Source organism: Arvicola amphibius, chromosome 4 (genome assembly GCF_903992535.2).
Source record: "Arvicola amphibius chromosome 4, mArvAmp1.2, whole genome shotgun sequence".
Taxonomy (NCBI): Eukaryota; Metazoa; Chordata; class Mammalia; order Rodentia; family Cricetidae; genus Arvicola; species Arvicola amphibius.
In genome coordinates, this window is record NC_052050.1 from 152,688,168 (window position 1) to 152,708,017 (window position 19,850).

General features: G+C 43.4%; 1 protein-coding gene across 1 annotated transcript in view; it reads right to left on the reverse strand.

Annotated features, from left to right (window-relative positions):
• Dlgap2 (DLG associated protein 2) overlaps positions 1–19,850 on the reverse strand; it is a 154,926-nt gene that overhangs the window by 49,308 nt on the left and 85,768 nt on the right. Inside the window, exons 5-6 of the mRNA XM_038326895.1 lie at positions 6,885–7,032; positions 1,512–1,731 (exon numbers count right to left, since the gene is read on the reverse strand). Coding sequence (XP_038182823.1) covers positions 1,512–1,731; positions 6,885–7,032 — 368 coding nt within the window. The remainder of the gene's footprint in view (positions 1–1,511; positions 1,732–6,884; positions 7,033–19,850) is intronic.

Here is a 19,850-nt window from a genome sequence, read left to right on the forward strand (position 1 = left end):
TAATGACATGGGGACTTCTCATTAATTATGAAAGTTCAGTCCATAGCTTAGGCTTTTTCTAATTAGCTCCTATAATTTAAATGAACTCATTGATATTACTCTTCATTCTATCACATGGCATTACCTCTCTTCCATCCTGTACCTCCTGTGTCCTCTATGTCTCCTGGCTTCTCCTGCATGCCTCCATCCTCCTCCTCTTCCTCTCTCTCCTTGGAAATCCTGCCGATGCCTCCTGCCTAGCTATTGGCTGCTCAGCTTTTTGGTATACCAATCCCAGCAAATACATCTTCCCGCAGTGTGCAAACATCCCACAACACGTGAGTTTCCACCGCTGGTGTGGAAGAGTGCTCATCATGCTCTCTGAAACACATTACTCATGGGTTATTACTTCTTTAGAAGACCTCAACAACAGACTCAGAGAAATGGACGTGCGCCAGACCTCGCCAAGGTAAGCAACGGAAAGAAACTTGAACGAGTTTATTCTCCTATAGACTCCAGCGTGAAGGATTTCTCTCTAAAGAGCAAATGATAGTGCAGAATGTACCCTGTGATAAAAATTCTTCAGTTTGTCACTTGGTAGTGTGTGGGTTCATGGGTCCTGGCTCACATTAGCACTGACCAAAGAGGCCTGCTGTGGGAGGCCCTCTGACTCCCTCCTGCTTGCCACATCCCCTACCTGACATCATTTAATATGGACAAAGATTGTTCTGTTTCTTCTTAGGACTGTATTTTAAATTCTTTGGATCTGGCCACAGCAGTCTGAATCTTAGGCTGTCCGAGACAGCTCGTTTTTTGACACTGGGGTGTTTTATGGCTTCTCTCCTCAGCCTTCACCTGGAGCATGGCAAACTTTTACAGCTCGCTGTGTTTTATGGATTTCTCTGGGCCATGTATATTCATTGTGTTATATAAATAATAATTGTGCAGTAAACTAGTGGGTGGTGGCATTTGGTCTCGGCGGTAAATCTTCAAAGGGCGGGAATATAGTTTTCCATAAGAACCGAAGGGAAAGTGTGACATTGAATCCTCCAAGCTTAAGTCGATGAGGGAATTTACACTAACCACTGCTTCAGTTGTGATGAATCACATTTATGGATCTGCTACGGAGCGGCAGTGACGGAGACGGGGCTCCGCAATGCAGAACCACTGCAGGGGCCGTGGCACAGTCCACCTGAGCCTCGCTCCAACCTCTTGAATACTGGCGTTAAAACACAAGGACTGCCCAAACAGCGGCACTTATATTCTTGCCTGTCATTGAGACCTTAATGAAAGTTACTCCTGATTGTTTCAAAGAACCTCGGTAATTTCTAGAGTTCCTCCTGAGAAAAAAAGCAAGGCTATTTTCAAAAGAAATGCTTCAGAATGTTACTGCGAATGTCATTACGTGATGCATGGTAATTTCTGTGAGGAAATTTTACCTGCGGTGAAGGGGCAGCTCCCTTCTAGCCAAAACACTCAAACACACCTGTAGGTTTTCTGCTAGGTAGGTGAAAAAAGGGCGTTCCATTTACCTGCTGTTGACCTGATGGTTGAGGTCATGTTGGAGGGTGTCATCACGGGAATACATTCATCGTCTTGGGAGTAACCAGCTTGGATGGCCCGAAGGTAGCTGTGACTCCTTGTTCGGAAACATCCAGGCAGGTCAAGGGCGTCCATGGCCTGAGATTCAACTTCGCTGAAGACAGATTCACACACGGACTCGAACTGCCCATTGACCTCTGCCTCGCTCATCTGGAAGAGCAATAACACACGTGACGCCAGGATCTGCCAGGGTGGGTCGCAGCCACGTCACACAAGAACCAGAGACAGAGTGCACTCACAGGACGTGGTGACAGCTTTATATTTTCGGTGCAGCTAGTTTGAAATCCGCACAGGGACTCCGTTAAGCTTGGAGGCTGACTTCTTAGGTTATCTCTTACAAAACAGGAAGGTATATAACTAGCTACAGATGATGGATGTTTTGGGGACTCACCAGGCTGAGAGCCATCACAAGGACTAGGAGCCAGGGTGGGTGAAAGCCTCCCGAAACACCTGGTACACAGCCAAGGTCCACACTCTCGGGCCTTTCTCCTTCCCCAGTGACCCCTTCGTCTTCCCCAGCTACCTACCGCTCGGGCTGACTCTGGGTTGGAGGCTGAAGAAGTAAGCACACACGTTCAAGTGCATCAGCTACTTTTAGTTCATTTTCAGGACGTGAGAGTCAGCTGCTGCTCATTGTCATGGAAACGAATCCCAAATTTGGCAGAGGCACTCCTGCCCTCATCACCATTACAGCATCATGAGCAGAATCAGGGTGGGGAAGACATGGCTGCCTGTGAGGCGTTCTGTACACATGAAACATGGTACATTGACTCAAATCTCAAGCATATTTTCCCCCTATTAGCTCGAGACTTGCAAGCATAGCAGATAAACATAGTAAGTTTTTCATCTTGTGTCTTAAGTTGTGCCTATCAGTTCACTGTGGGAACTTAACTTTCCCTGTGTTGGGGATCACTGGGTGGAGCCTGTCAGCCCTGGTGGGATCACAGGCTAAACTGACATGGGCTGGGCCATCCGCTCAGTCACCGGGGCCCAAGAGAACATGTTTTTCCTACGTGTCCTGATGGTGATGCTCACATGCACATATTATATGATGTCCACAGGCTGAAGCTGGAGATTTTTAACTGGAAATTCAGTAAAGGGGGTGACAGAAATTGAAACCAGGTTGAAGGGTTCGGTGGGAGAAGCGTGAACATGGAAAATTTTAAGTGAAAGAAGCTTAAAGGGGGTTAGCGAACTCAGGTCTATGTCCAGTGTTGGAGGCAAGAGGCTGAGAGCTCAGCCCATGCTCATCCCGGGGAGTTCTCCCCACTCACTGACTCCGTCTTGGCAAATGACTTCTGAGATGGCAGGCAGAATCTGGAATCCCCTGGAAGACAGGCTTCTGAGCATGCTTGTGGGGGACTATGTTGACTGTGTTGCGGTGGGAAGACCCACCCACCTCTGGGAGGCACCACCCACCCACCCCGTTTGGATCCTGGACTGCATAAATGGAGAAAGGGGCTGAACAGCCGCAAGCATCCATGGCTCTCCTTTCCTGCTTGTGGACACCATGTGACCAGCTGCTCAAAGCCCCTGGTGCCTTAACTCCTCTACAGTGATGAGCTGCCCCTTGGAGCTGTGAACCAGAATAAACTTTCCTCTTGAAGCTGCTCTGTCAGTGATTTCCAACACAGCAACAGGAAAACAGACTATGACATGCCACCCTTCAAGTTCTCACACTCTATGGGTCTCTCTCAGGCGTGTCTTTCTACATTGACACACATGTACAGAGAGGACATTGGTCAGTGGCATTATGGAGGATCCCGGGGATGCAGCCAGCCAGAGTTCAGGACACAGAACAGCGCCTATGCTTGCTATCTGATCCCCTCCCTCTCCAGTACTTCTCTTTGTTCCGTCTCTCATACCACGGGCTTAGTGAGGACCTCCATTCTGAGATCTGGTGTTTATCTTCGGTGCCTGACGGACACGGGCAGACACACTTGTCTCCACGCTGGCTCTCTCCTTCTCCATCCTAGCTGCCCATGACAGAGTCTGTCTCACTGAAGTACTGAGAATCAGGTCACTGCACACAACTGTCTATGGCTACAGTGATCAACATTGGAGCACATTATTAGGTGGGGTTTTCCATGATCCAGATATGCCCCCACCTCTTTACCATTTAACTAGGCCACAAGCTAAGGTCATAAAAAGTCTTCTTCAAGCTCCTCTTCTCTCTTTAGTTCAGAGTTTGAACACATCTCCCCTCTCTGTGGTGACCATCTCTACTTCAAACCCCTCACCAGAAAACTGTAGACCCTGCCTGGAGTTACTTCATCAGCTCCAAGGCCAATTGGTCCCCATGCTTTCCCCACACCAATGGGACATCTTTGCCCCCAAGGCCAGGAAACTCTGGCTCCTCTCTATCTGATGTCATGTTTAAACCAGATTTCATCCTGACTTCTCCACCCCTTCCCTTTCTCCCTGTCTCCCACTATCACCCCCTTCTACAAACACACACAAACAGCTGAGAACTAAGATTTTCTTTTTCATTCTTGTTCTTTCTAGTCCATGGCAGCTGGTCCGCCAACAGCTTCTCAGTACTTGGATCATGCTGGCAGACAGATTAAAGGAAGATATTACTTTAAAAGTCTGTCTGTCAAGCTGGGCAGTGGTGGTGTACACCTTTATTCCCAGCACTCAGGAGGCAGAGGCAGGCGAATATCTGTGAGTTTGAGGCCAGCCTGGTCTACAAGAGCTAGTTCTAGGACAGGCCTCAAAGCTACAGAGGAGTCCTGTTTCAAAAAACAAACAAACAAACACAAACAAACAAACAACAACAACAAAAACAAAAAAGAAAAAAAAACCAAGCAAAAAGGAAAAAAAAGTAAAAAAAAGTCTGTTTGTCAAAGAATCAGGGGCAGGGTGGGGTGATTCATGAAACCAGCTCTAAGAAAGATGGAACAGACCAGAGCAAGGCTGATCATGAAGGTGTGTGATATCAGTTAGAGACAGACATCTCAGAGGAGACAAGATACAGCATGACATCATGAAATCTTAAGGACACAGCAAGTCAATGCTTAGAACACATGGCTGCAACATGGATAAATCTGGAAGACAATGTGATAAGCAAAATAAGCTAGTTCCAGAAGGTTCCCTGCTGAGTAGCCACACTGACACCAGGTATCTAAAACAATACAAAATGGAGAAAAGGGGTGACCATGGACTGGGGAAAGGAGCTAGGGCTTCAGTATGGAATGATGAGAGCATTCTGAGGCTGAATGATGTGATGGTCTGATTGTGTGCACTGGAGCATGGAAATATTTCAAGTTATATGGCTCTATCATGTAACAATATTCCCTCCCGCAGGGCATGGGTAAGCTCTTAAGACTCAAGCAACAAACAAGTCTGAGGAAGTTCCTGAAACTAAAAAAAGATTTATAAGACTACTCAGCAATGTTATAGAAGTGGTAAGACTTCTGGGGAGAAGAGACTGTTCAACCTATCAAGCTGACTGCCCATTGCATAGGGATCTCCAGGGAGGCAGTATTCCTGGGTCGTTTCCCATGTTGGGGCAAACGTTTTAGGGCTGGAGTTGTCTTTCAGCTATTCGTGCTCCAGTAAGTAACTCAGATTAACTCATTTATTCTCCAAATTGGACTTTGGCTGAATTGAAGGGGGGTACCCTTAAGTATAGAGGAGACGACTCTCATCTCAGGTGGGCATAACCCAGGAGTCAGTGGTTCTAGGTTTTTTACTCCACAATTCTGAAGAATAAATTTCATGGAGAAATGAGGTGTGGGTGAGACTGAAGGAAGATTTTTTTTTATTGTTATAGAAATTTTAAAGGAGATAGACTAGAGATTGATGGTTGATTTCATGATCTTTCTCCCTCAGTCTCTGAGTGCTGGAGTTACAGGCATATGCCACCATGCCTTGCTTCATAACAGCTTTTTTTGTTTTGTTTTGTTTTGTTTTTCGAGACAGGGTTTCTCTGCAGCTTTTTTTTTTTTTTTAGAGCCTGTCCTGGAACTAGCTCTTGTAGACCAGGCTGCCTTCGAACTCACAGAGATCCACCTGTCTCTGCCTCCCGAGTGCTGGGATTAAAGGCGTGCGCCACCACCGCCCGGCTATAACAGCTTTAAAATTATATTTGGAGGGGTCGGAAAGATGGCTCAGTGGTTAAGAGCCCTGATTGCTCTTCCAGAGGATCTGGGTTCAATTGCTAGCACCCACATGGCAGCTCACAACTGTCTGTAATTCCAGGATATAACACCCTCCCACAGATACACACATACACACACACATACACATATGTGTATATGTACACATACACATATATACATACACATACATATATACACACTACATACTACACACACACACACACACACACACACACAGGCAAATGATTTGGAAAATGAATTAACTGAAAGGGAGAAAGGGAAAGTGTTGCCTTTAGAAGATGGATGTCCACCTCAGCAATGCTTATCCTGGGAGGAGAGTCGTCACAGCGTACACTGCCTTCACCTGACCTGTGGGTACCTTCCAAATCATCTTTGATTCTTCTTGTGGAAATGGAGAGTTGTTGGTGAAACAGGCCACCACTGTAGCCTAATTATGAGGATCTGAGTGTGTTCTAATAATATTGCAGGAGTGGCAGTTATGGACGGAGGGGTCCCCTTCCAGGTAGCCTGGGACTAAAGGTATGTAGAACATGGGATTTTCAGAGCTAAGCCCCCATAGTCCTGACTTGTATAGTAGCAACAGTTCTTCCCATGTTAGTTCCTAAAAGATTCTGGCCCATGGCAATCTGACCTAGTTTCTAATAGGAAATCATTGCTAAGGTAGGCTAAAGCGCATCACAGGACTCATGACCCCAGCAGCCCCTGCTAGTTGTTAGTGTAGACTCTTTCATCTGTTTGCCCAAGTGAGAAACCTAGTGCTTCTCCCTCTTCTGGGTCCAACCCCTCTCACTCTGTGGTGACCCTGGATCCTGCATCGAGACTAGGTGTCTATGAGAAATAAGATCTGTCCCAGGAGCAGATGGTACCCAGGCCTTCTGTCTGTAGTGCTGGTGAGGAAACCAAGGCTCTGCCTGTGCCAGGCAGGTAACCTCTGTGGTGTTACTCTGTGGCAATCACTAGGCCTTGGTGGCCCTGTTAGGAGGATGCAGCATAAGCCAACGAGGCCATTTTGTTGGAAGAGGAAGAAAGCCCACGTTAAATCAAGAGAAATGGTTGCAAGCTCCTTGCAGGAGAGCACTGCCCATGGGTGCCTGGGCAGTGTCCCGCCATGGGAGCCTCTGACTCCAGCACAGATCCCGAGACTGCATCCTCTATAGAAAAGCCTAGAAGAGGCCCCACCTGGCTCACACAGCTGGCCTGGCTCAGGGTGCTCACGGCCCGCATGTAGCTCTGGTTCCTGGACCGGAACTTTGGGGAGTTGTAGTTGACTGATGGGTCCAGGCTGTGACCAACAGGCACCTCGCTGGCAGCTTGCAGGTAGCTCTGGCTACAAAGACAGAGAAAAGAGAAACATGGTCCGTGAGCTTCCGGGGAAGGGTGGGAGGATATGGCTGCCAGCACACACCTCAAGTCCATACTGTGGCTGGTGACACAGCTGAACAGCTTCAAATAGATGACATTGCTTTATGCAAATGTTATGGGCTTTTTGCATCTACACATGTGACTTCCATCAAAAGTTACTGGGCAGGTAATTTAGCAAATTGCTTTGAGGCCTGTGTTTTTATGGCTAGGCCATGAGGTTAAGATCATCATCCATTAAAGAGGAAACAAAACAGCAACCAAACAAAAATGGAAGCCTGCATAACTCAGCAGAATAGCAAGCTTAGTGTCTAGATTTCAGCCAGACCCCTCCAGAGCCTCATAAAAACCTTGCTAGCTTCTTGGCAACTTTAGATACGTAGAAAAAAACAAAGGCACCATTTAAGTTTTTTTTTAAGATATGTCTTTACTTTTGTATCTGTGCATTCCTGTGTACCAGTATGGGGTTATGAATTCATGACTGAACATGCCCAGAGAGGTCAGAAGAGAGTATCTAATTCTCGGGAGCTGTCCTTCCAGGCAATTGTGAGCCACCCAACATAGTTTCTAGGGACTGAACTCTGCAAGAACAACACAGCTCTTAACTGCTGAGCCATCTGTCCAGCCCCTCACTTAGCTCTACAGGGAGAAGATTGTATGATACTCGCCTAGAGATGCAGCAGGGAGTTTGGACCAACGTGTTCTCACAATGGCCATTTTCTCTCAAGCTTTTTCAAAAGCCACGTTCTCCACTTTTCCAAATTGCTGTTTTGTCAAACATGAAATCATGGGAAAACACCCAGGATGTTCAGCAGCTGGGTCTGCTTAGCTTAAGCTTCTGGAGGAATTTGGTGCCTTTTCCTTTCAAATTCTACTGCCCAGTTTTCCACTGGGTCATACAAATTCATGGAGTGGTGTGGGAAGACATTACCAATCACCTCGCCCTGATTTTGAGCAGGATGGGAAGACATTACTGATCACTTTGCCCTGATTTTGAGCCTGATGGAGCATTAGGTTTGCTGGTGCAGCTCATATGCAGAAATACTCAGAAAAACCAAACAGATTCAGACCCCATCCCCGAGTGATAAAGTAAATACCTCCTGTTTACAGTGACTCTTTCTAGAACTTGTTTTATTATCTATTTCTTCATAAGTGGGGCACCAGGTGCTCATGGAAAGGTTCAGCCAGAAGGGGCTGCCCAGCCTAAAACCCTGAGTTTGATTCCCAGACCCATGTGGTAGAAGGAGAGAGATTGTTCCTACAATTGCCCTCTGACCTCTGCAAGTACCATGTGTCCTCTCCCACAAATAAAGACAACTTGAAAATGGGACTTCAGAGAAAACATAGGACTTTATAAAGTCAACTTGGTGATGTTTACTAATTGTAGACTTAATTCTTTTACTTTAAAAGAAGGCGCCTTACATACCCAGTTCCAATGTCCACCTTCTTCATGCCGCTTCCTTTCTGTGTCTCTTTGGGATCTCTCACCCCTTACTTGTATGTCTACCAAATGCTCCTGGTGTCTCTTCCATTAGCTTTCCATACTGATTGACATCACTGCCCATACCATCCCAACCTCACCATCCACACCATTCAACCCAAGTTGTTTCCAAATCTGAGAAGCATAAGAAGAGCCAGTGTCCTCTGGACCTTGGCACCTGCTGCTCCTAGTCAGTGTCTGGTAGCCTTACAACACAGCCAGAACCCTGCTGGTGGCCTGTGCTAGAACCAAGAATACAGTTCAACATTCAGGATGCTGCAATCCTGTGTTCCAAATAAAAGTTCTAACTTTTTTCCAAAGTTGGGTGAGCACCTGAAGAAAAGTAGCCAATGCAAAACACTTAAACTTAAGAAACAAAATAAACAAAATAAAACACCTAATAAACAATAGTTAACATTTGCTCCTGGCAATCACAGCCATGTCTCCACAGGTATTTAATTGAGCTATTAATGGAGGTCTAGGAACCGTACTGCAGAAGACTGTGTGTTTATGGAGAGTAAACAGCAATACTAGGTCCTGAGCCTGTTTAGGCTGGATGCAAAAGTTCACCTTTAAACTCCAAGATCAAAGCTGCTGAATAAGAGCAGGAATGTCCCATCTTGTTACTACATCTAACCCTCCCTTGGCATTGGCAGGAAATTGGTCCCAGGACTCCAGGATCCCCCAATCCAAGGATGCTCATACACATTTTCTTCTGTATTCTCTAATTGTGTCCCCTGATTTACATCACATAAATGCACCTGCCTATACCTTACTCACATCTTTCTATATATTTTAATCATCGTCAAATGACTAACACGCCTAACACAATGTAAATCCGAGGCATCATTTAGAAAAGTCTACATGTGTCCAGCACAGAGGCAGTCATACAGGTAACCACTCATGCTGGAGTGTCAAGGGGCCATGGCAGGATATGTCCGCTGGTCAATTCACTCTCCTGATTTCAGCGTAGCCCTTCCCTCATGATAACATTCAATTTTGCTTTCTGAACTTTCTGAAATTTTATTTTTTAATATTTATGCCTGTGGTTGGTTGAATCCATGAATTGGAACCCAGGTACAGAATGCTGATTGTATTTTTTAAACAGTGCGAAAACCCCCTTTAATCTCACTAGGATTAACAGTGATTTTGAAAGTATTATAATGGTTTACCTTTATATAATATTGTGCCTAAGCTGTCACCATATGGGAGCTGGGTACGGTGGATCATGGTCAGCACCCTGGAGGCTGAAGCTGGCAGGTATGTTTGGGGGCAGCCTGGGTAAGAGCTTGTTTCATAAAACTAAAGCCAACAAAATTCCCAAACAAATAAACAGACGAGAATCACACACCTGGGGACTGAACACCAAGAGCCGACCATGGGAGGAGGCACAGCGATGGCCTAGCACACACAGGTGAGGGTCCTTTGCACATCATGGGGGTGGCAAGTCTCAAGCTCTCGCTGGCAAGGCCTTGCCATTGCTCATCCATGAGAGGCTGTTCTTGACCCCTGCTAACACTTCCAAAGTGGACTTTCTCCCCCTTGGCTTATTCAAAGTGGGAATTTCAACTTCGTAATCTCTGTTGACAGAGTCTTGAAAAACAGCTTCCTACATAGAAGGGTGGTAGCTCTGGAAACTGCAGAAGGGAACCATTTTCTGGAATAATGTGTGATATTTTCGTTCTACTTTCTGCCTCTCAGATGTTGCCCACATGAGATCATCATCTATGCGGAAGGGAGACAGGAACCCCAGCAAATCCCAAAGAAGGGAAAAACACACAAATTAACATCACCAACAATGAAAACTAAATTAACAGGAGATAGCAATCAATAGTCATTAATATCCCTAATATAAATGGACTCAGCTCACCTATAAAAAGACACAGGCTAACAGATTGGATATGAAAACAGAATCCCTCCTTCTGCTGCATACAAGAAACATACCTCAACCTCAAAGACAGACATTGCCTCAGAGTTAAGGGTTGGGAAAAGATTCTAATCAAATGGACCTAAGAATCAAACTGATGTAGCTATTCTAATATCTAACAAATAGACTTCAAACTAAAATCAATAAAAAGAGACAAAGAAGGACATTTCATATTAGTGACAGGAAAAATCCATCAAGAGGAAATCTCAATACTGAACATCTATGCCCCAAATACAAGGGCACCCTCATATGTAAAAGAAACACTTCTAAAGCTTAAATCATATATTAAATACCACACACTAATAGTGGGAGACTTCAACACCCCACTCTCACCACTGGACAGGTCTGTCAGACAAAAAATTAACAGAGAAATAAGAGAACTAACAGATGTTATGACTCAAATGGACTTAACAGGGATCTATAGACTATTCCATCCAAACATAAAAGAATATATCTTCTTCTCAGCACCTCATGGAACCTTCTCAAAAACTGACCATATACTCAGTAACAAAACAAACCTCAACAGATGCAAAAAAATTGGAATAACCCCATGTATTTTATCAGATCACCGTGGCTTAAAACTAGAATTCAACAGCCACACTAATTCCAGAAAGCCCATAAATACATGGAAATTAAACAATACTCACCTGAATCATCAATGGGTCAAGGAAAAAATAAAGGGAGAAATTAAAGACTTCCTAAAACTCAATGAAAATTACCAGACAACAACCCCACATTTATGGAACACAATGAAAGCAGTGTTAAGAGAAAAGTTCATAGCACTAAAACCTACATAAAGAAGCTGGAAAAAAATTCCACACTAGTGAATTAACATAACATTTGAAAACTTTAGAACAAAAAGAAGCAAACTCACCCAAGAGAACTAGACCACTGGGAATAATCAAACTGAGAGCTGAATCAATAAAATAGAAACAAAGAAAACAATACAAAGAATCAATGAGACAAAGAGTTGGTTCTTTGAGAAAAATCAACAAAATAAACAAACCTTTATCCAAACTAAACAAAAGGCCTAGAGAGAATATCCAAATTAACAAAATCAGAAATGAAAACGGGAACATAACAACAGACACAGGGGAAATCCAGATAATCATCAGGTCATATTTTGATAACCTGTACTACACAAAATTGAAAAACATAAAGGAAATGCATAACTTTCTGGATAAATACCACTTACCAAAATTAAATCAAAACCAGATAAGCAAATTAAATAGACCTATAACTGCTAAAGAAATAGAAACAGTCATCAAAAGTCTCCCAACCAAAAAAAGCCCAGGATCAGGTGGTTTCAGTTCAGAATTATACAAGATTTTCAAAGAAGAACTAATACCAATACTTCTCAAATTGTTCCACACAATAGAAATAGAAGGAACATTGCCAAACACTTTTTTATGAAGCTACAATTACCCTGATACTCAAATCACAGAAAGACATTGCTAAGAAAGAGAATTACAGACCAATATCACTTATGAACATTGATGCTAAAATACTGGCAAATCAAATCCAAGAACATATCAGAACCATCATCTACCATGATCAAGTAGGCTTCATCCCAGAGATGTAGAGATGGTTCAACATACAAAAATCTGTCAATGTAATCCACCATATAAACAAACTGAAAAATAAAAACCACATGAACATCTTATTAGATGTTAAAAAAGCTTTTAACAAAATACAACATCCCTTCATGATAAAGGTCTTGGAGAGAGCAGGGATACAAAGAACATACCTAAACATAGTAAAGGCAATATGCTGGTGTAGGAGGTTCTTCTTTCTATGCATTGCTTGTATTGGTTAATGAATAAAGAAACTGCCTTGGCCTGATGGGCCAGAACTTAGGTAGGTGGAGAAGACAGAACTGAATTTTGGGAGGAAGAAAGCAGAGAGAGACAGGAAGCCATGGACTCTCCACCTGAGACCGTCACTGGTTAGAATCTTTCCTGGTAAGCCACTGCCACATGGGGATATACAGATTAATAGAAATGGGTTAAATTAATATAAGAGTTAACCAATAAGAAACTTGAGCTAATGGGTCAAGCTGTGTTTTAATGAATACAGTTTCTGTGTGGTTATTTTGGGGCTAAGCTAGCCGGGCAGCCAGGACAAACAAGCGGGTACCCTTCTTTTACAATATACAGAAAGCCAACAGCCAACATCAAACTAAATGAAGAGAAACTTCCAGCGATCCCACTGAGATCAGGAACAAGACAAGGTTGTCCACGCTCTCCATATCTATTCAATACAGTTCTTGAGGTCCTAGCTAGAAAAATAAGACAACAAAAGTAGATCAAATGGACACAAATTTGAAAAGAAGCAGTCAAACTCACACTGTTTGCTGATGATAGGATAGTTAACACAAGCAGCCTCAAGGAACTCCTACAACTCATAAACACCTTCAGTAATGTAGCAGGATACAAGATTAACTAAAAAAAACAGTAGCCCCACTTTACACAGATGATAAATGGGTTGAGAAAGAAATCAGAGAAACATCACCCTTCATAATAGCCACAAATAGAATAAACTATCTCAGAGTAACTCTGACCAAACAAGTGGAAGGCCTGTATGACAATAACTTTAAATCTTTGAAGAAAGAAATTGAAGAAGATATCAGAAAGTGGATAGATCTCCCATGCTCTTGGGTAGGTAGAATTAACATAGTAAAAATGGCAATCTTACTGAAAGCAATCTACAGGGTCAATGCAATGCCCATCAAAATCCCAGCAAAATTCATCACAGACCTTGAAAGAATGGTACTCAACTTCATATAGAAAAGCAAAAAAACCCAGGATAGCCAAAACAATCCTGTACAATAAAAGAACTTCTGGAGGCATCACAATCCCTGACTTCAAATTCTACTACAGAGATACATTACTGAAAACAGCCTGGTATCGACATAAAAACAGACAGGAAGATCAATGGAACTGAATGGAAGACTCGGATATTAATCCCCACACCTTTGAACACCTGATTTTTGACAAAGAAGCAAAAAATATCAACTGGAAAAAAGAAAGCATATTTAACAAATGGTGCTGGCATAACTGGATATCAACATGTAGAAGAATGAAAATAGGTCCATATCTATCATTATATACAAAACTCAAGTCCAATGGATCAAAGACCTCAACATAAATCCTGCCACACTGAACCTCATAGAAGACAAAAGGGGAAGTACACTTGAACGCATTGGCACAGGACACCACTTCCTAAATATAACGCTGATGGCACAGACACCGAGAGAAACAATTAATAAATGACCTCCTGAAACTAAAAATCTTCTGTAAAGCAAAGGACACTGTCAACATGACAAAATGACAGCCTACAGAATGGGAAAAGATCCTCACCAATCCTATATCAGATAGAGGGCTGATCTCCAAAATATACAAAGAACTCAAGAAATTGGTCATCAAAAGAAAAAATAGTCCAATAAACAAATGGAGTACAGACCTAAGCAGAGAACTCTCAACAGAGGAATCCAAAATGGCTGAAAGACACTTAAGGAAATGTTTAACATCCTTAGTCATCGGAGAAATGCAAATCAAAACAACTCTGAGATTCCATTTTACACCCATAAGAATAACCAAAATCGCCGGGCGGTGGTGGCGCACGCCTTTAATCCCAGCACTCGGGAGGCAGAGGCAGGCGGATCTCTGAGTTCGAGGCCAGCCTGGTCTACAAGAGCTAGTTCCAGGACAGGCTCCAAAAAAGCTGCAGAGAAACCCTGTCTCGAAAAAAAAACCAAAAAAAAAAAAAAAAAGAATAACCAAAATCAAAAACACAACAACTTATGCTGGAGAGGTGGTGGGGAAAAGGGGACAATTCTGCATTGGTGGTGGGAATGCAAACTGGTACAGCCCCTTTGGATGTCAGTGTGACAATTTCTCAAAGAAGTAGGAAACAACCTCCCTCAAGGCCCAGTAATACCACTTTTGGGTATATATCCAAAGGATGCTTAATCATGCCACAAGGACATGTGCTCAACTATGTTCATAGCAGCATTGTTTGTCATAGCCAGAACCTGGAAACAATCTAAATGCCCCTCAAGTGAAGATCAGATAAGGAAAATGTGGTACATTTACACAGCAGAGTACTACACAGCAAAAAAATTATGACCTCTTGAAATTTTTAGGCAAGTATATGGAGCTAGAAAACATCATATTGAGTGAGATAATCCCAATCCAGAAAGAAAATTGTATCTTTAATGATTTTTATTGAGCTCTACATTTTTCTCTGCTCCTCTTCCTGCCTCTCCCCTCCTCCCTTCAACCCTCCCCCAAGGTTCCTGTGCTTCCAATTTCCTCGGGAGATGTTGCAGAAAGACAATTATTATATGTACTCACTCTTAAGTGGTTTTTAAACATAATGCAAGGAAAACCAGCCTGTAGGTAAATCACAATCCCTGAGAACATAGACAACAATGAAGAAGAGAGACAGACATACATGGGTCTGATCTATGTGGGAAGTAGTAAAAGACAAGATCTCCTGAGTAAAGTGGGAGCATGGGGACCATGGGAGAGGGTTGAAGGGGAGGGGAGAGGCAGGAAGGGGAGCATAGAAAAATATATAGCTCAATAAAATCAATAAAAAACCCACTTAGGATGACCTAAAAAATCTCCAAGACATCAAATACCTAATATGAAGTTCTCAAGAGAATTCTATATAATCACAAATAACTGAAAGGGATATGATATTAAATTATCTCATCAATGTAGGTCTAGAATGTTGAAGAAAGTGGCTTACTTTTCATGTGCAAACATGTTTGTGCAGTTGAAACCGAAACCTTGCTGTGCCTTCATTTTCTAATTGGCTTCAGTGTTCAGGCTTTACACACCATCGCTGACCTGTCCTCTAAATGAACTGTGTCAAATATCACGTTTGAAAAGAAACAAGATTAGAGATACTACAGAAACCCTGTCCATATCACCAAATAGTTCAATGCAAGCTGTGTGTGGTTTAGGACTTTAGAAATCCTCTAGTATAAATTGTACCATAGTGGCACACCAGAAAAATAAAATCTTCAGGCTGTTTGCGTAAGAAAAAGAACAATTTCTTGGGGAAAACTAATCATTAGTGAAAGGACTTTCCAGGAACTGTGGTCAACAGTGCTTCAGGACACAGGGTAACAAGAAAGCGTTTGTAAAAGCCGACAGAGAGTGAAAAGAGACGAAAGAATTATTGGAGCGCAAAACTGGAATGATCAGGTAAAGCAAGTACACTGTAAAGAAATGCTACAGAAAATCTTGAAGTTATACAGGACACTGAAATCATAAAGAATAAACAACAGAATAACCGAATATAACTTTTGAAAATAAGTCACTGTGTTTTTCTTTCAAAGACTTACCAAGCAAGGAAGTATGATGCGTGCCTGCACTTCCTTCCAGCACTCAAGTGCTCAGAGCAGAAGATCATGCATTCAAGATCATCCTGACCTCCCCATTCCCTCCTTTCCATAGCCCTTAGCCACACTGAATCTAATGAATCTGTAGATTTGCCAATACATGATGTTTCATATAAACAGAATCACAAACAATTATGCATGGCTTCCTTATTGCCAAATATTAGCCATTATATGTAAAGTTCTTGTTTCTTCATCCATTCATTTTGTTAACAACCATCAATTGTTTCTGCACTTGGGTATTTATAAAAAATGCTGCCATCAACATTGAAATTAAAACTTCATTTCAACTGTGTATACATCTAGGATTAGAACTAGTATGTAATTCTAAATCTTGGCCACTTTTTACTTTTATTTTATCCTATCTATTCTACTTCATGTAGACTGTGTGTTTATCTTGCACTCATCTCCTGAGTAATAATTTGAGTAAATATCATTTGTTTATATTCTTTGGAAAAAAATGATGGTAAGCCTTGCTTTGACTGTCATTGCTTCTGTGTGTCCATGTCATTAACCAACAAAAATGTGAGACAATGAGCTTCAGAACCTCTGCTTCAGGCTGACTTTGGATGATCTGAGTCCTGAGGCACATGCGTGTGGGCTTAGAAAGTTCCTGTCTCAAGGATCCACATCACACTCACGCTAACCATTATCTATTCACAATAGTCAAGTTTCAGATTAGCCTAGCTGGCTACATAGGTCTCTGGTGGCCACCAATTACGCATATGTTTATCTATCAATGATGGCGTATTATTCAGCCACAGTGAAGATTTATGTCTTCCAACTTCCATCAGAATGGCTGACACTGGAGGACATTATGTTTAGTGAGACCAAGCAGATGCAGAAAGGCAAATAACACATGCTCTCTACCATCCATAGGAGATTAAGAACAAGTTGACTAGGCAGTAGGATAGCTAGCGCTGGAGCAGGCAGGATATTCAAGAACATGGTGGGTAAAGGAAGTTGGAAAGCTCAGTGTATGTGTGCGTATTGCTGAAATGCCACAGTAAACCCCAACAAGTTAGACAGCTGATAATGTGCTAGCCAAAATAAGACAATTAGACAACTTTATCTTTTAAGAGCTTTAGCTATATAATGGCTGCTTTATATCACGCAGGAGACTATAGGTCCTGCCTTAGAGGTCTTTTCAGTGTTTCTCAGATTTGTTTTGATTGGGTTCTTGCTTCCTCCTCCCTTCCTTCCCCTCATTCCTCTCTCTTCATTCTTCTTTCTCCCTCCTTCCCTTCTTCCCTCCCTTTTCTTTCTTCATAACAGACATGGTTGGTGGAGGACCTGGATTTTGTTATTTTCTTATGAATGCTGTTATTTACTCTGTCTGGTGTCTTGAGCTATCTGGGTTCGTGTGATGTGGAACAGCTCTGTGGGAGGCTCCAAGTGCTTCCCAGAAGACACTCACCATAAATTTCCTGTGGGGTTCAGCTGAGTCCTAAACTTGGTTTAGGGATACACATTTTTACACACTTTTCTTTTCTTACATAGGTCTTGGGGTCTTCTCCTGTATGGTTCCATCTTTATGTACATCTTTCTTGGCAGCCCAAATCCCACCTTTTAATATACTAGTTCCATAGGACAGTGGCTTCTGCTGAAGTCCTTGCTACTTAAACCTGAGAAAGAAAACAGCAGGTCCTTCTGACTGTGGGGAATGATGAGAGGGAAGCGCATCTCTCTTCCGAAATACAAGCATCTTCCACCCCTTGTTTACTTTTGTTTGGAACCAGTGTATGTGTGTGTATTCCAGAGTTTGTCTCCTGTAGGCAGGTTAGTTCAACACAAGTCACCTTTCCAGGGTCCAATCTACATCTTAAAGCCAAGTTGGCATTTGCTACTTGTTTGGGCAGCTTCGTGTCATTATTGCCTGGCCTGCTGGGTGCTGATTTTAGGGGAGTTTAGCCGAGATGCTAAATGATTCCTTCTCCTCTTGGGGAAGTTTAGATGTGTGCCAATGCTCCCGCAGGGAGTGCCCAGGCTTTTTGACAACCTGTCACACAAAACAGAATCAAACCATTGATCAGAGTCCACACACACACACACACACACACACACACACACACACACACACTATGGGTGGCTATACCACCAGCTCTTGCCTTTGTGTCCCTGTCTGACTGAGATCAGCAACATTCTCTGTGAGAACATACCCCCCACTGGCACACTGTGCACACTAAGCCAACTGCAAGCTGACTTACTTCCCAGGTCCAAAGCCTTCCATCAGGGCTGTCTGTGGCGGTTCTTGGGAGCATGCCAAGTCCATCACATGGTTCTCTCCTGCAGACTCAGTCTGTTTTCTTTCTGCTTAGCATCCTGGCAGAGCCCACATGTGCTCCTGGAGGACATGTGTAGTGACCAGCTGGTTTCCCAGACAACGTGCACTTGAGGAAGCAGGTAACAGCGGGCACTGTCTTTTCTTCTGAGGCCCCTTGGCTCTGCTAAAAGGCTCCCTTAGGTCCATTCCCACTGAAAACACAGTTGACTCCAGGACCTTTAGTCATGCCTCACAAAAACTGGTCTCACCACAAAGGCCTGCTGAGGCTAACTTGAGTAGAAGGCAGAACTTTAAGCCTGTGGCACTCATTATTTCTGAGATGTTTTGTAAAAATTCAACCAGTGAGCAGCCTTCCCTATAATCTGTTTTTTTTCTAGGAAGGCACAAAATAGAGAAGGGTGGTATTATTAAGCTATGCACTTTCCTCCTTTGGGACTGGATGTGACCTCAGTGGAAGCTATATCTGGCCTGACCTTGTAGAAAAGAATGGCTTCATTGAGAGGTGACCACATGGCTGAGTCCCCCAGCACAGAACAGCGCTGAGATTTTGGCATAACAACTGTGTAATTTCCAGTTATGTTTTCACACACCTGCAGTGGATGATCACGGCATCATGGTGAATTAATAACTTAATGGACAGAGAGAGGCCAGCAGGCTGTCCCCAGAGCTGAATGCTACTGGCCTTAGCACGCTGCTATTCCCTTCCCTGTGGCTGTACACTCCATTTTCCCCTTAAATGGAAACGTCATATCCTGGGTCAGGGGTTTGCAGATGGAGCAGCCTTGAAATGACTGGGGCATGAAAATCTTAAAGTTGCTAACTGAGCAGTTCACCCTGAATGGTTCTCTGGAGCAAACAAGGTCACAGCCTGTGCCTACAGCAATCTGTGTGTGTGCTGTCTCTAGGCTGCCAGGCTACTGAATTCAGTTTTCTTGGGCTATTGCCTTAGCTGTGAGGAGGCCCTCAGTGAAGACAGAAATTTCCTGATTCTCTGGATCATTGAAGACCATCTGAAGGGCCGCACCAAGGTCTGCTGGAATGTGGCTCCCAAGTGCAGAACATTTTTATTACCTTCCCTCCAAAGGCTCAAGGAAGGGAACCTCTGGATATGGACAACCCCTGAGAGTTCCAGATTCCAAAGAAGCCAGTCACACAGGGCTTATTGTCTTAGGGTGCAGTGTTTGGGGTCAGCAGACTGAAGTAAAGGTGACACTTTCCTGCAGTGGAGGTTACGGAACCCCCCATTGCAGGATGATGAGCCAGCTCTGACTGACGACAGAGGGGAATGGCACTGTACCATCTGTCACAAGTACCAAGAAAGAACAGGAAAGCCACACCTCCCTGCAGCAGCACTGTGTTCAGGGAATTCTGATGTCGCCCACTTCCAGAGACCGGACATGGCAGGGTATGGCACGCCCCTAAACTCCTTCTTAAAGAGACAAGACAGGTGTTTTAGAGACCAGATGGTCAGGGAGCCTCTTAGGGACTATTTAGAAATCTAGATTTAAAAAATTCATCTACAAATCATAGCAAATGCGCAGAGTCTATTTTCTGGAGTTGGGAGGTGAATTTTTTATTCTGCATTTCCAAGAAACAATAATTCACTGCAGATGTTTTCCCTGACAGTAGAGCCACACTTCCTGGAGAGTATGCAGATCTGAAATGGTCCTGAGAACAACCACAGC